Here is a 14,320-nt window from a genome sequence, read left to right as displayed (position 1 = left end):
ATGAAATAGACACAGAGACTGATTGAAAACTGGTGACAGAGTCAGTAGTCAAAATCGATAGTTGGTTGCAGTGTCAATGTCGATTTGTGACTGAGTAGAAACGACAGTTTTGACTAGGGTAATACTGCACGTATCGATCAGTGTAGTAGTAGAAGTCCAGATTCGTTGTAATAAAGTCAAAGTAAACTCGTCAAAAAGTCGTTTTTAAACTCGTCGTAAGATCGATAGAGTCGATAGTGTAATGCAGTAATAACGTAGAGACGTAGACTTAAATAGACGTAGACAACACAGACGATGTGGAAAAATGCTAGGTAGAGTAATCAATGACTGAGAAACTGTTAGTTCGGCCAGAAAGAATAAACAACACAACTACAACTAAAATTACAATACACCATACACCACCAACCACAATCAAAACCACATCCAGAACCAGCTCCAGTGAAACAACTGTATGTAACAGTGCGATCACGTACACTATACACTATTAGACACAGTCATCAACATTCAAGTCACCAAAACCAACCAAACCAGACCAAACCAAACCACTAACACAGAACCAAATCCGAGACGAGGTCAACAGTACCAGTCTTCTATCAGTTCTAATATAACAGGTCCACTGGACTAATATCAATCTGATACCCCACCAATACTTCGTCTACTTTACAATACCTCATTCACCTCACAGAACCTCACCCACAATATAATACCTACCGTTTAACAACTACGACAATGAAAGTAAAATAAAAAAAAAACAATAAAAATAAACCACACAAACGGAAGGAACCAGATTTATAAACAACAAACGGTTTCCGTTGCAAGATCAATGTAGCGTAACCGACAGGAGTAGTGGCGACGGGTTAACAAAACTGAAAATTGACTTTTTACCACTACAGTTAATAAACACACACACACTCACACAAAACAGACCGAGTCGCTAACAGACAGTGCGAGATTAAGTTTTTTAAAAGTAGTAACGAGACAAAAAGCTCGTCAACGGTCGGATGGTATCAAAAAAAATTAAAAAAAAATCAATCCTAACAGAGTTGATCAAGAAAAAAATAATACCGAAAATAAAAAAGCGGATGTTGACAGTTAAATGGAAATGAAGGTTTGGTTTATACAGGCAGCAGGCACAGACACCGTCGAGGGAAGGAAAGGGAGGGGGAGGGGGGGGGACCTGGCAGTGTGGGCAGGGGGAAATGACCGACAGGACAGGGCAGGGGGGGGGGGGGGGGAAGTAAAAGCGAATAACAGGTACAATTAAGGGTAGCGAGCAGCGACGCAGGTCGTTCGTTAGAAAAGGAAGATCAACTGGGCAGGGTATGACCGACATGCCAGGACAGGACAGGACGGACAGGGCAGGACAGGTTGTGCCCACATCCGGCCATGCCCTTCCCTGCCAGAAATAGAGTCGGGCAGCAGCTGCCACACACACCACCGCCGCCGCTAACTGGCACCAGCAGCATCAGCACCAGCTGCACCGGAAGAAAAAGCAGCGGCACAAGCAGGCAGCAGCACAAGCACCAGAAGCAGGCCACTCACTACTGAATGCAGCGATACAAGCAGCAGTAGCGCCAGCGACACACCTACCACCACCCACCAACCGACCAACCGTAAAAGGCACCTCCCGGGCCGCTCACTCCAACCCACCTCACTCTAACGCACGACCTCCACGCCTAAAGCATCACCACAGGCCAGGCGGCAGGCACCACCCCTCAAGCCTGGCCTGGCAGCAGATTAGACTAAACTAAACGCTGTCTGGAACCACCTACCCAACACAGAACAATAGGCGGGACTAACTAGCGGATCGCGGCGATCCTGGCTATCCCGGCGATCCTCGCCATGATATGCGTGTCACGTATCCGGAATTGTTAATCTGTCGGTAATAATAGCAGTCTACAAAAGCCTGCCCAATTTATAGGTTGTATCAGTTGATGCACCACGCATGTTTGATGTGCAAAGAACACAAAAAGCAACGCCACGCATTTCTTTTTCCCAAGAGGGGTAGCGAGCCCAGGGGGGAACACCTGGGGGACACCTGGGGTGTCCGGGGTGTGCCTCCGGCGGCTGGGGCTCCGCCCCAGACCCTGGTTGTGGTCCGCTTCGCGGACCGGCTGGGACCGTAGACGGAGACGACTCGAGCGCAGCGAGAGGAGCTACGGGGTCTGGGGCAGCGCCCCAGCCGCCGGAGGCACCACCCAGGCCCCGAGCATGCCAGGGACGTGTGTGCCCTGGCAGGCCTTTCCCCTTGGCAGCCATGCAGGAAGTCTAAACCGCCGTCGGCCGGGGTTCCGTGCCTGCCGCTCCGTATTCCTCCTGCCTGCCTCCGGCGGCTGGGGCTCTGGCCCAGACCCCGTAGCTCCTCTCGCTGCGCTCGAGTCGTCTCCGTCTACGGTCCCAGCCGGTCCGCGAAGCGGACCACAATCAGGGTCTGGGGCGGAGCCCCAGCCGCCGGAGGCAGTCCCCGTCTCCCCAGGGGCACGTGCCCCCAGGAAAAAAAGGGTTGAAAAAGTAGCGAGCGCTCGATCGAGGGGGAGTAAATATTATTTTTCTTGGGCTTGGCTTGGGCCGCTGTTTGAGTTGGACGGTGGTGGTCGGATGTTGTTAGTGTGTAAATTGGCGGTGGTTGCTTTTTGTGGGTGGGTGAAAGTGTTCTATACGTTTTTTTATTTTTTGTTTTATTTTTTGTGGTAGTTGGTGGTGGTCTTTATTTTTCACTTAATATGGCGTTGCTTTTGCTGTTTTTCCGCCAAGCCTTTCATCTCCACCAATTTCTGGAATAGGAGAAAAAGAAACGCGATAAGACCGCCGACGACCGTGCTAGACGTTAAAATAAATAAATCTGCATCTACCGATCTTCGTGTCGAACATGGGTTATACGTACGTGCATGTATCGAACGGTTACGGTCGCTCGCTCGCTCGCTCGCTGGCTGGCGCTCTGTCCCAGACCCCGTCGCTCCTGCGGAGCAGGGGTGGTTGGGGGTGTCCTGTTCGTGCCTCCGGCGGCTGGGGCTCCGCCCCAGACCCCGTAGCTCCTGCTTCGCAGGAGGGGTTTTTTACGGTCCCTTCAGGGCTGGTCTAAAGTAAAAACAAAAAAAAAAGAAGGAGAAAAAGAAAGGGAATAGAACGAGCGAAATTGAGATAGAAAGAGAGTCAGAGCTAGAAAGAGAAAAAAAAAGAAAGAGTGAGAAACAGGGAGAAAGAGGAAAAAGAAAAAAAAGAAACGAAACTCGAAGAACTATCAAAGTTGAATAAACTAGCGTTCCTAGGTGGGGCAGCTGCCTGTTGCTGGTGGGTAGTGGGGTCCTGCCTGTCAATGCCCCTCCTCGCCAGCTGCTGTCAGAAGTCAGAAGGGCAGCGCGACTGAGACCACAGGGCAGGAGCGGTGACGGTGAATACCTCACTGGAGAATGAGAGAGACAACAGCCAAAAAGTACCGTAGCCCACTGGCTGTGAATGACCCGTGCTTGAGTTGAACGGGCCAACAGAACAACAGAACAGACCAGGACAGAACAGAGAAAAAAAAAACCAGAAAAGTGGGCGAGTTCAAACAAAAGCCACGAACTGATCTGAACTGATCTGAACTGACCTAACAAAATTAAAAAAAACAATGAGCCAGGCCAGGTGAGCCAGATCAACCAGATCAGCCAGATCAGCCAAGATCTAATTCGGTTCCGATCCCACTTGAAAACCGCAGTCTCCGCCCCGCATCGGACATCGTTGTCGTCTTGGTCGTCGTCGTGGTCGTCGTCGCTTTATGCCTATCAACCAGGATCATAGCGTGGCCTTGGCCATAAGATCTGGCTGGTGCGGTATGGGGGCCTTTTGCCAAGCCCCCGACTGACCATCCCTCTCCCACCTCCCCTTGTCCAGCCAGTTCCCTCACCTCTCCATTGAGCACCACTCCTTCCACCCCCTCCCCTCTCTCTTCCTCTCTCTCCCTCTCACTCCCAAGCCCCTGGCCCTGGCCCTGCCCTGGCCCTGCCCTGGCCCTGCCCTGGCCCTGCCCCTTCCCCTCCCCCTGCCAGATGCAGTTACTCCCCCTCCCCCTGCTCTTGTCCACTACTGCTGCAGATGCTCGCTAGCCTCTGCCACGCTAGCCCCCAAACACCACCACTATCCTCCCGCTAGTCTCCACTAGGGCATTCCATTCTAGCGAGACCTGGCCTCTCTCTCTCTCTTTGATCCTAGCTGATCCGGATTCCCACCAGCTGAGTGGTCGACCTGCCTCCGGCGGCTGGGGCTCCGCCCCAGACCCTGGTAGCTCCTGCTTCGCAGGAGTTCACTGCCGGGACCGTCGACGAAACCGACTCGAGCGAAGCGAGAGGAGCCACGGGGTCTGGGGCAGAGCCCCAGCCACCCCCTCCCAGGCCGGCCGGTTAGGCTCGTTGCCCTCATTCTTTTATATCTCGCGAGCCCCCCTCTCAGGCCCCTTTCGCCTGCACCGCTTATATTGAATTCCCTCATTCAGCTCTGCACAGGGCCCAAACCTTGTGCCTGGCGCTCGCCCCTCGCACGGATCCACCTAGGCCCGGGAGGGGTGCGGGGGCCTCGATCTTACTGGGCACACCCCCCCAGCAGCCCCTCTCCCCCCACCGCTCCGCGAAGCGGAGCACAACCCGGGTCTGGGGCGGAGCCCCAGCCGCCGGAGGCAGGCCCACCACCCCCAGTAGACCCCGGCAGCCCGCTTGGGCCCGAATGGTGATGCTTCGTGCCGGATGGGGGAGGTGGCAGGGGAGGTGGGTGATTAAAGTTGGCCAGAACGAGAAAGATACCGGGAATTGAGTTTATCGCGCGATGGGTGCTTCAGCCACTAGGATGTTATTGGTACTACTATTCCGTCGAGCACGCCAAACTCTAACTTTAATTTTTTAAGCTTTCTGGCGCTGCCTGTACTCTTCCAACCGGGTCAATTCAACCTTGAAACCTGTCCGCCTCCGTCTGGCCCGTTCGTTCCTGCACCAAAACACACTCAACCTTCAGCAGCCCAATCCGGTCTCTGCTGCTGTTGTCCTCTCCGGTGTCGCATTTTTATATGCCGCAGGCTCTAAACTAGCTTTGCAATGAAAATATTTTCAAAAACCCAATCGAGCCCGTGCGTGGCCTGCCTCCGGCGGCTGGGGCTCCGCCCCAGACCCTGGTTGCTCCTCTCGCTTCGCTCGAGTCGATCTCCCCGCCTCCACCATTCTCCTGCGAAGCAGGAGCCACCAGGGTCTGGGGCGGAGCCCCAGCCGCCGGAGGCATACCCCCAGCCCCCCAGATCAGTCTAGCGCGACCTCGTATTCGCCGGGTAGGGGAGGAGCGGGGCCAGTCGTTTGCAGGTCGGTATAAACCGAGTAACCCGAAAGCAGCAGCGGCAGCGGGTCCAGAAAATGATCAGGCCACGCTCGCACGTCGGTCTCTCGATCTTGACCACCAGCAGCAGGAGGCGGATGCCAGCAGGAGTACAGCAGAGGCACTTTTATTTTAGCACCAGCGCCAGATCTAACCCATGCACTGTCGCTCACCCAACCGGCGATCCGTGCAGGCTTCTGATTAGTCGCAGAACGGTAAAGATGAGCGACGGACCTGCTTCGCGATCGGCCTCACCACCTGTCGCATCCGGCCGCATGGCAGCTGTCGATAGACTCTCGAATCAGGTTACAAAGCTTAACCTAATCGTTCGACGAGGGGGAGGGGGGTCTGCCTCCGGCGGCTGGGGCTCCGCCCCAGACCCTGGTTGCTCCTGCTTCGCAGGAGTTTTGCCGGCCCGGTGCTCGACGCATCCGACTCGAGCGCAGCGAGAGGAGCAACGGGGTCTGGGGCAGATGTCAGGTGAGGCTTCCGAAGATGCACGGCTGTTTCATGTCCGAGATATTCGGAATACTTTATCCATGTGGCATGCGAAACCATTATCTAAAGATAAGAATTATCAGAATAACCAGGTTAACCTTTAAGATTCATATACACTTACTGTGAGATAAAGTTGTATGAAAGTCGGTTAAGTTCTGGGAGTAGTCGCACTTGAAGGAGGTTTTGAATAAGGATTAATATTAGTAACAGATGTTTTAATATCTAAAGAATAAAACTAATTGAAAGAGCAAAATAGTACCCTTTATATAATAATTGAGAACAAGATGAAAAAGTAGAAAAGAATCTTTGAGAAGAAAATAAAGAAAAGAGAATGAGGCGAAATTATTAGATGAAACAAAACATAGATCAAATGACCAAGGAGAGGCGAGTGTGAAACGAGCCAAGACAAACTGGAGACATAGGAAGTGGAGCAGACGGCATTAGCGTCAACATGAAACTTATCAAGGAGAAGTTATAGAGAGATAAGTCGGCGAAGACGACATGAGATGCAGAAGTATGCATTTGGAGTGATGTTGAAGAGAGGCAGGAAGACGGCTGACATGCGGAGGTAGTCGGTAGAGGTCGGAAGATAACGGATAAGCTATTGGGAAGCCGGAATCGTGACAGTATCTCCTCCCTCCGAAGCGACGAGCGTAGCGAGTCGCGAGAGAAGAGTGGTAGACTCTGGAGAACGACACTTGGAAGCATAAGCGCGAAGGAGAGGGTAGTGGTCTCGACCAAAGCTGGAAAGGGGAATCCAATGTTCATGTTTGTGAGCCCGAGTGGTGGCGTATTTGAAACGAACGAGGAAGTAAAGTTGGTCGGGTTGGATGTGATGATCCACGATCTTGTCGATAGGAAACGAGAAGTCACCAACAGTGAGATGAAGGATGTTGATGGAAGGATCGTGAAGTGAATGATAAGGGGACAAGTGAGAAATGTGAAAAACATCGTGGGTTTTAAGAGTAGGAGGAAGCTGAAGACGATAAGAAGTAGGGTTAACAACTTCGGAGACAGCAAAGGGACCGAGAAAACGAGGTAGAGTTTTCCGTTGACCTTGGAGTTGAAAGCGGGAAGAACTGACGAGAACAAGATCACCAACATTGAAAGTATACTGGAGATGATGGCGGTTGTAGTGTTTCGCGTAGTTCTGCTGAGCTTTAGCAAGGTGCCGAGAGAGAGTAAGGTGGGTACGGGAAAGGTGTTGAGAGGACTCAATAGGATGGCGAGGAGTAAGGGGGAGAGTTGAAGGAGGGGCGAAAGGAACGCGAGGATGAAAACCATAGTTGGCGTAGAAAGGAGTAAAACCAGTGGCAGAAGAAACTGAATTATTGAAGGCGAATTCAGCATCTGAAAGGTTGGTGGACCAGGAATGTGGAGTAGCAGAGGTGAACGACTTGATGTAGTTAGAAACAAACTGATTGAAGCGTTCAACTTGACCATTGCCAGCGGGGTGAAGAGGAGAAGTGAAGTGTAACTTGATGCCGGAGTTATGACAAAAAGTTTTGAACTTGTCAGATTTAAAGGTAGAACCATTATCTGAAGTGATGAAGTCCGGATAACCATGAAGCCGAAAAATATTCAGTTGCAGATGGGCGATGAGGTAGGATGCAGTATCTGTGGTAGAACAACGAATCAGATGAAGCATCTTGGTGAGACGACAGACGATAACAAGGATAGCATCATAGGGTTGGTTAGGACCAGTGGGAAGATTGGTGATATGATCCATGGACAGGGATTGCCAAGGGCGTTCAGGGATCGGTAAAGAGATTAACTGACCAAGAGGTGGACGGTTTTTTGGTTTGCTAACCTGACAGAGATGGCAGTTTTTCACGTAGGGATGGACCGACGAAGTCATCTGGGGCCAATAAAAGTAACGAGAAAGAAGGTCAAAGGTTTTGCGGTAACCAAGGTGTCCGCTGGACGGAAGGTCATGAAAAAGACGAATAATATCATTGATGAGAGTCGTAGCATGAGGCGGAACAAAAAGACGTTCTCGATAATAAATGAATTGATCATGAGTAGTCCAGTGATGGTTAGTTGTGAGGGGAAGATTGGGTGCGCTGTTATAGGCAGCGAGAAGAGCGGTTGACAACTCGGGGTAAGAAGTCAAGGGGTGTGAAAACGCAGAGAACTCAGTGGGAGAAGGAGACCGAGAAGGGGCGTGAGAAGAGATGGAAGCGATGATCGACTTATTAGGAGATAAGGAATCATCAGAGTTACTAAGGAGAATAGGTAACCGAAGAGGTTGGGTTGAAGAGGAAGAGTTGAGATCAGGTAACCGGGAATGAATATCGGTAGGAGTATTCAACAAGTAAACGAAACGAACCATTCTTGTTAGGTACAAAGAAGACAGGAGACGCGATGGAAGAGGTTGAAGGTCGAATATAGCCTTTGGAAAGATAGGAATCTAGATATTCTGTCAAGAGCTTCTTGAGGAGGGCTCAAAGGGTAAACACGAGCTTTGCGCAGTGCCGCATCAGGTAGAATGTCAATTTTCATATCAATTCAGATCGATGAGGAGGCAAAGAAGTGGGGACAGTATCAAAGACCTTAAGAATCCGAGAAGGAATAAAAGAAGGGGGATCGACGTTTTCAACAGTAGTAACCAAGTAAATCCGGGAAGTAGGAGTAGAATTGTGAGGGGATCTACGGTGTTTGTACTTATAACTACGTTTGTGTTGATTATGAGGCGGTTTGTAAGAAGACCGACAGGAAGCAAACGAAGCGGGTTGAGAAGGTACAGGAGCTTGTGGCATGAAGGGACCACAAGTAGGAGTGACAGCGCGGGGAGGTAATGGCTGAAGTGGATGGGGTTGGAAAAGATTAAATTCGAAAGGGAATTTAAGAAACCCTGCACCAAGTACCATGGGATATGGGCAATTAGGAACAACCACAAACTTAACACGATAAAATTTACCTTGCCAATTGATACTTAACGGAACCTGAAAATGAGTTCGAGCAAAAGGGGCAGTTGCATTATAGGCATAGAGATCAAGATCGGCAGAGATAACACCAAGATTATGGCGAGCTGCGAAATCATAATCAATAAGACTAGATTGTGCACCAGTATCGACATGTGCTTGAACAGATGTCTCAGATCCAGTAATCGGGCCAAAAGAGACTTCTAGAAACTCATGAGGAACACAAGCAGGAACTTCTGCGAACATCAAGTGGGATAAGTAAAAGGCATTAGATTGAAGAGTGGAAGAATTGGAAGTGGCGGAACTGGAGGAACCAGAAGAGGGGGAATCGACAAAATCATCTTCATTAAGATCGGAGAGATCATGATCTGAAAGAGCTTGTTCATGGAATGAATCGGGGAAATCCGAAGAAGCGGATTCAACAGGCTCAGTTTTCACTGTGATCATGTGAACACGAGAAGAAGGAGTAACAACCTTGGAACGAGAAGTAGAACCAGAAGATTTTGACGAAGGTTTAGGAAAGGAAGAAGACTGGGAAGACGAGGAATTAGACACAGGCTTAACAGAACACTGTGCTACAGCATGGTCTGGAGATGCGCAATAAAGGCAAAGCTTCTCTTTTTCGCGACGTCGTCTCTCTTCAGAAGAGAGTTTGCGAGATGCAGAGCGTGAAGCAGAAGAACGAGAACCATTGTTATTAGCATTGGAAGAGGTGTCAGTACGACGTTTGTCATAAAGACGCAAAGCGAACGCTTGGAAGTGACGCTGAAGTTGATCATAATCATACTCGGGATCGACATCATCGGTGTGACGAACCAAGTCAGGTTGAGTAAACCCAGCAAGGTAGCCATCAATCCGTTGACTCTCATTCCAACCAAGTTCAGAAGATAATGCGCGGTGAGTCGTGTTGTAAGTAGGAACTTGTGACAAAGAAGAACAACGTAGATTGCGGAGTTCAGACTCACGTGCCTTAAGAACATGTCGGGGAGAAATATGATAGAGATTAGTCAAAAAAGTGAAAAAACCTTCAGGAGTCAAGCGAGCTAGAGAATCAGGGGGTTGCTGAAGCCATAGTTGAGCGGTGGCTTCAGGGACTGAACGAAGAAGGATCTGCATACTAAGACCAGATGGGATAGGCAATGACTGAAAATGTTGACGATAAGCAGAAATATAACGTGACAGAGTATTAATATCACCATTCCAGGGACGGGGAAGGGGAATCTTAAGCAAGTCACCAGTACTATAAAACTGCTGTGGAACAGACAAAGACTGAGATGGCTTAGGTAATGCAGAGTGTGAAAGAGAATGACCGTGAGCACCAGAAGAGTCAGAAGAGTGAGGTGGGCTGGGGGGGCCAAGTGGGGCGGAAGGACCAGGGGGACCAGGGGGGCCAGAGGGACCGGGGGGACCAGAAGAGGAAAAAGTATGTGAAACATCAGTGTGAACTGAAGTGGGAGCTGAGGTGGTAGTGGGAACCGAAGAATCCGAAGTGGAAGGAACAGTAGGAACTGAAGTGGTATGGGAACCGAAGAAGAATCCGAAGTGGAAGGAACAGTAGAAACTAAAGTGGTATGGGAACCGAAGATGAATCCGAAGTGGAAGGAACAGTAGGAACTGAAGTGGTATGGGAACCGAAGAAGAATCCGAAGTGGAAGGAACAGTAGGAACTGAAGTGGTATGGGAACCGAAGAAGAATCCGAAGTGGAAGGAACAGTAGAAACTAAAGTGGTATGGGAACCGAAGAAGAATCCGAAGTGGAAGGAACAGTAGGAACTGAAGTGGTATGGGAACCGAAGAAGAATCCGAAGTGGAAGGAACAGTAGAAACTGAAGTGGTATGGGAACCGAAGAAGAATCCGAAGTGGAAGGAACAGTAGAAACTGAAGTGGTATGGGAACCGAAGAAGAATCCGAAGTGGAAGGAACAGTAGATTAACTGAAGTGGTATGGGAACCGAAGATGAATCCGAAGTGGAACGAGGCGGGTAAGGAATATAACCGGAAGCATTGAGGGGCTTACGCAAGGAGGTTTAACTGACATCAGGATGAGGTGGAATTGGGGACCGAGATGAAGCTGAAACCACAGTCTGCGAAGCGCCAGGGAATGTTCCAGAAATAATGTCAGAAGCAGATAGCAGTTCACAGGTTCAACAGGAGCTTCTGCAGTAGCTGGAGGTTGAGAAAATGACTGTGTATCAGCATGCTGACGAAGGTTGTCCGGAATGGGGCTAACGTTACAACGAGAAGAGGTATACTGAGGGTGAAGAACGAGTCAAACGACCAGCGTTGACAGGTGCAGAGGAAACAGTATTAGAACTCATAATCGTCGAACATGGTTAGCAGGGGTACTGATCAGTGGTGTGAGGTGATAAGTCTCACGGGAGAAGATTTGCCTCGGGAAATGACTATCAACAGACAGCCTATTCATGAATAGGGGAAATCGAACACTCTGGGAATGAGGGTGGGAGGGTGGGCAAAAAAAAAAATTTGCACCCTACCAAGCTCAAGGACATCCTAAAGATAACCTTATCAAAAGATAAGATAAAGTAGAGATATTAAAACATGATTGTCAGGTGAGGCTTCCGAAGATGCACGGCTGTTTCATGTCCGAGATATTCGGAATACTTTATCCATGTGGCATGCGAAACCATTATCTAAAGATAAGAATTATCAGAATAACCAGGTTAACCTTTAAGATTCATATACACTTACTGTGAGATAAAGTTGTATGAAAGTCGGTTAAGTTCTGGGAGTAGTCGCACTTGAAGGAGGTTTTGAATAAGGATTAATATTAGTAACAGATGTTTTAATATCTAAAGAATAAAACTAATTGAAAGAGCAAAATAGTACCCTTTATATAATAATTGAGAACAAGATGAAAAAGTAGAAAAGAATCTTTGAGAAGAAAATAAAGAAAAGAGAATGAGGCGAAATTATTAGATGAAACAAAACATAGATCAAATGACCAAGGAGAGGCGAGTGTGAAACGAGCCAAGACAAACTGGAGACATAGGAAGTGGAGCAGACGGCATTAGCGTCAACATGAAACTTATCAAGGAGAAGTTATAGAGAGATAAGTCGGCGAAGACGACATGAGATGCAGAAGTATGCATTTGGAGTGATGTTGAAGAGAGGCAGGAAGACGGCTGACATGCGGAGGTAGTCGGTAGAGGTCGGAAGATAACGGATAAGCTATTGGGAAGCCGGAATCGTGACAGCAGAGCCCCAGCCGCCGGAGGCAGACCCCGTTGCATGCAGCAGCCCGCCGCCGTTGGCTGTCCGTTTGGGCCTGGTGCAGCCCGCGATCCCCCTCACTCATGTCATGCACCGACCCCTCATTATACGTCGTCGAACATTTTTCCATGGCGCAAAAAGCAACGCGCGGTCTGTGGGTGTGCCTCCGGCGGCTGGGGCTCCGCCCCAGACCCTGGTTGCTCCTGCTTCGCAGGAGACTGAGGGGAGGGCATCGGGGAGAACCGACTCGAGCGAAGCGAGAGGAGCCATGGGGTCTGGGGCAGAGCCCCAGCCGCCGGAGGCAGGCAGGTCCATGTCGCGTGAGGCTGCCGCCCGCTTGACGCACCGATTTGTTCCATGCCGGTGGGTCGAGGTTAACCCGGCCGGCGCTAGCCACTCTCAGCACGTGCTGCCTCCGGCGGCTTGGGGCTCTGCCCCAGACCCCGCTGCCCCTCTCGCTTCGCTCGAGTCGGTTACGGCCATGGCCCCACCCAATCTCTCCTGCGAAGCAGGAGCAACCAGGGTCTGGGGCGGAGCCCCAGCCGCCGGAGGCACACCCCCCTTGCCCCGCGCTCCAGACCCAATCGGTTTAGTCCCGTGGCTGGAGTTTGTCCGCAGTTGCGTGTCGGTGCTCTTGTTCGGGAGGGTCAGCCCACTTTTAGCGGGGCTCGAGAGTGTCATGGGCATCGCCCAATGTAGATTTTAACAAGAAAACAAAAAAATATTCCTTATACAAAGGACGGCAGTCGCCGTATGGACTCCCGCATGTGGTTAACCCCCGTGGCTGCTCTCGTGATAACGGGCCCTGACACCCCTCCATGCATGCCCATGGCTTCCTCGATGCAGCCGGCCCCAACAGACCACATTTCATTTGCGGGCGGCGGTCTTCGCTCTCATTGGTTGGGGAGGGAAGGGGGGAGTGGGGTGTGCCTCCGGCGGCTGGGGCTCCGCCCCAGACCCTGGTGGCTCCTCTCGCTTCGCTCGAGTCGGGCGTAGGGTCGCCGGATGCTGCTGTGGTGGGGTGGATGAGGGAAGAGGGGGGCTGCGGGGAGTGGGGAGAGTTGTGAATCGAGAGAATAGGGGTTGGCTGTGGAAAGGGTGTGTTTTGAGGGACGCCACGGGGCGTGGCGACAGGCGCCACACAGGGCCCACCTTGAGATTGACTGGTGCGGGGCACGGGGCCTGGCGTCCCAACGGTTTCCCCACATTTCGCAGGCTTCTGTCGCTGGAATAGGAAGGATACCATGCATGACTAACTTCTTATCTCGTCAGCCAGATAACGGCTGATTTCAACGGCAGCGAGGCCACTGCCCACTGGCCACTGGCCAGCCCCAGTTCTGTCTGGTTTCTCCACAACCAACCAGAAAGCCGGATTTATTTGTTCTCTGCTTTGCGGTTGGTGGGGCACGGACGGCCAGTCTGATTTTTTTGTGTCCTTGCAGATTTTCTGACTGTCAGGTTTGGTGTTATCAGTGCCACAGCCAAGGCAGCTGAGGCTGTAGCATATTCTCTTCTGAGTCCTTCTGTCTCACAGAACCCAACTCCCAACCACAGCCTCAAACGAGAATAACCGAACCCTCCAGCCCTCCCAAAGCCTCCCAAGAACCGGCTCACCGGCTCGCCAGCTTCCATATCCCCGGGCATCGCCCCCTGGAAGCTTCCATATCCCCCGACCCCGACGGAACTCCCGCGAAGCGGGAGCCACGGGGTCTGGGGCGGAGCCCCAGCCGCCGGAGGCAGACATCCCTCCTGGCGGACAACAGCGGAAGAGAGGGACGCACAGCCGTGCAATGGCGGTGGTGCAGGCTGACGCATGAGTAAAAGTGGGGATGAGATTTATAAGCTGATTAATTGCATCATTTATCGTATAGCGGTGAGACAGCAGCGTCTCTTTTATTAGTAGCTATTTAAAGATCTTCTTGCGAAAGGTTACACAAGCGGTTTAACTTTTGTGTACAGTACACTTGGCATTTAGGAATTTTGTGAAGAAGATTATTTTATTCTTTTCACAGATAGAATTTATAATAGAACAGATATTGGCAGATAGTGACGAGAATTTGATTTGGTAGAGAAGTTGCGTTTGCCACGGACGTACAGATAAGAGATTTGTAATATCGACATTGGAGATATCATAAGCAGCAACACAAGAACGCAAAGGTGTTATTGTGATTGAAGAAGACAACGTAGAGAAGAAAGAAGAACGATAGGAGTGATACGAAGAATAGCTGAGAAAATTGACGAAGTTCGAATCAAAAGGATAGAGTGTTGTAATTGATAAGCAGCATCCGCCACTTTGAGCAGTACGCCCCTGACGCCATAGCTACCTGAGAATT

At 50.6% G+C, this 14,320-nt stretch overlaps 1 protein-coding gene across 1 annotated transcript; it reads right to left on the bottom strand.

The window, feature by feature from the left end:
- Positions 1–8,330: 8,330 nt before the first annotated feature.
- Positions 8,331–9,872, bottom strand: AWJ20_4498 (retrotransposon-derived protein PEG10; the record flags this gene model as incomplete). The annotated part of the gene is made up of 1 exon (XM_018881573.1): positions 8,331–9,872. The coding sequence occupies one exon, from the start codon at positions 9,870–9,872 to the stop codon at positions 8,331–8,333; it is 1,542 nt and encodes a 513-aa protein (XP_018734154.1).
- Positions 9,873–14,320: the final 4,448 nt, after the last annotated feature.

This window comes from Sugiyamaella lignohabitans, chromosome C (assembly GCF_001640025.1).
Source record: "Sugiyamaella lignohabitans strain CBS 10342 chromosome C, complete sequence".
NCBI classification, from domain to species: domain Eukaryota; kingdom Fungi; phylum Ascomycota; class Dipodascomycetes; order Dipodascales; family Trichomonascaceae; genus Sugiyamaella; species Sugiyamaella lignohabitans.
The sequence above is the reverse complement of the archived record's forward strand: the minus strand, read 5'-3'. Positions and strand labels throughout refer to the sequence as shown.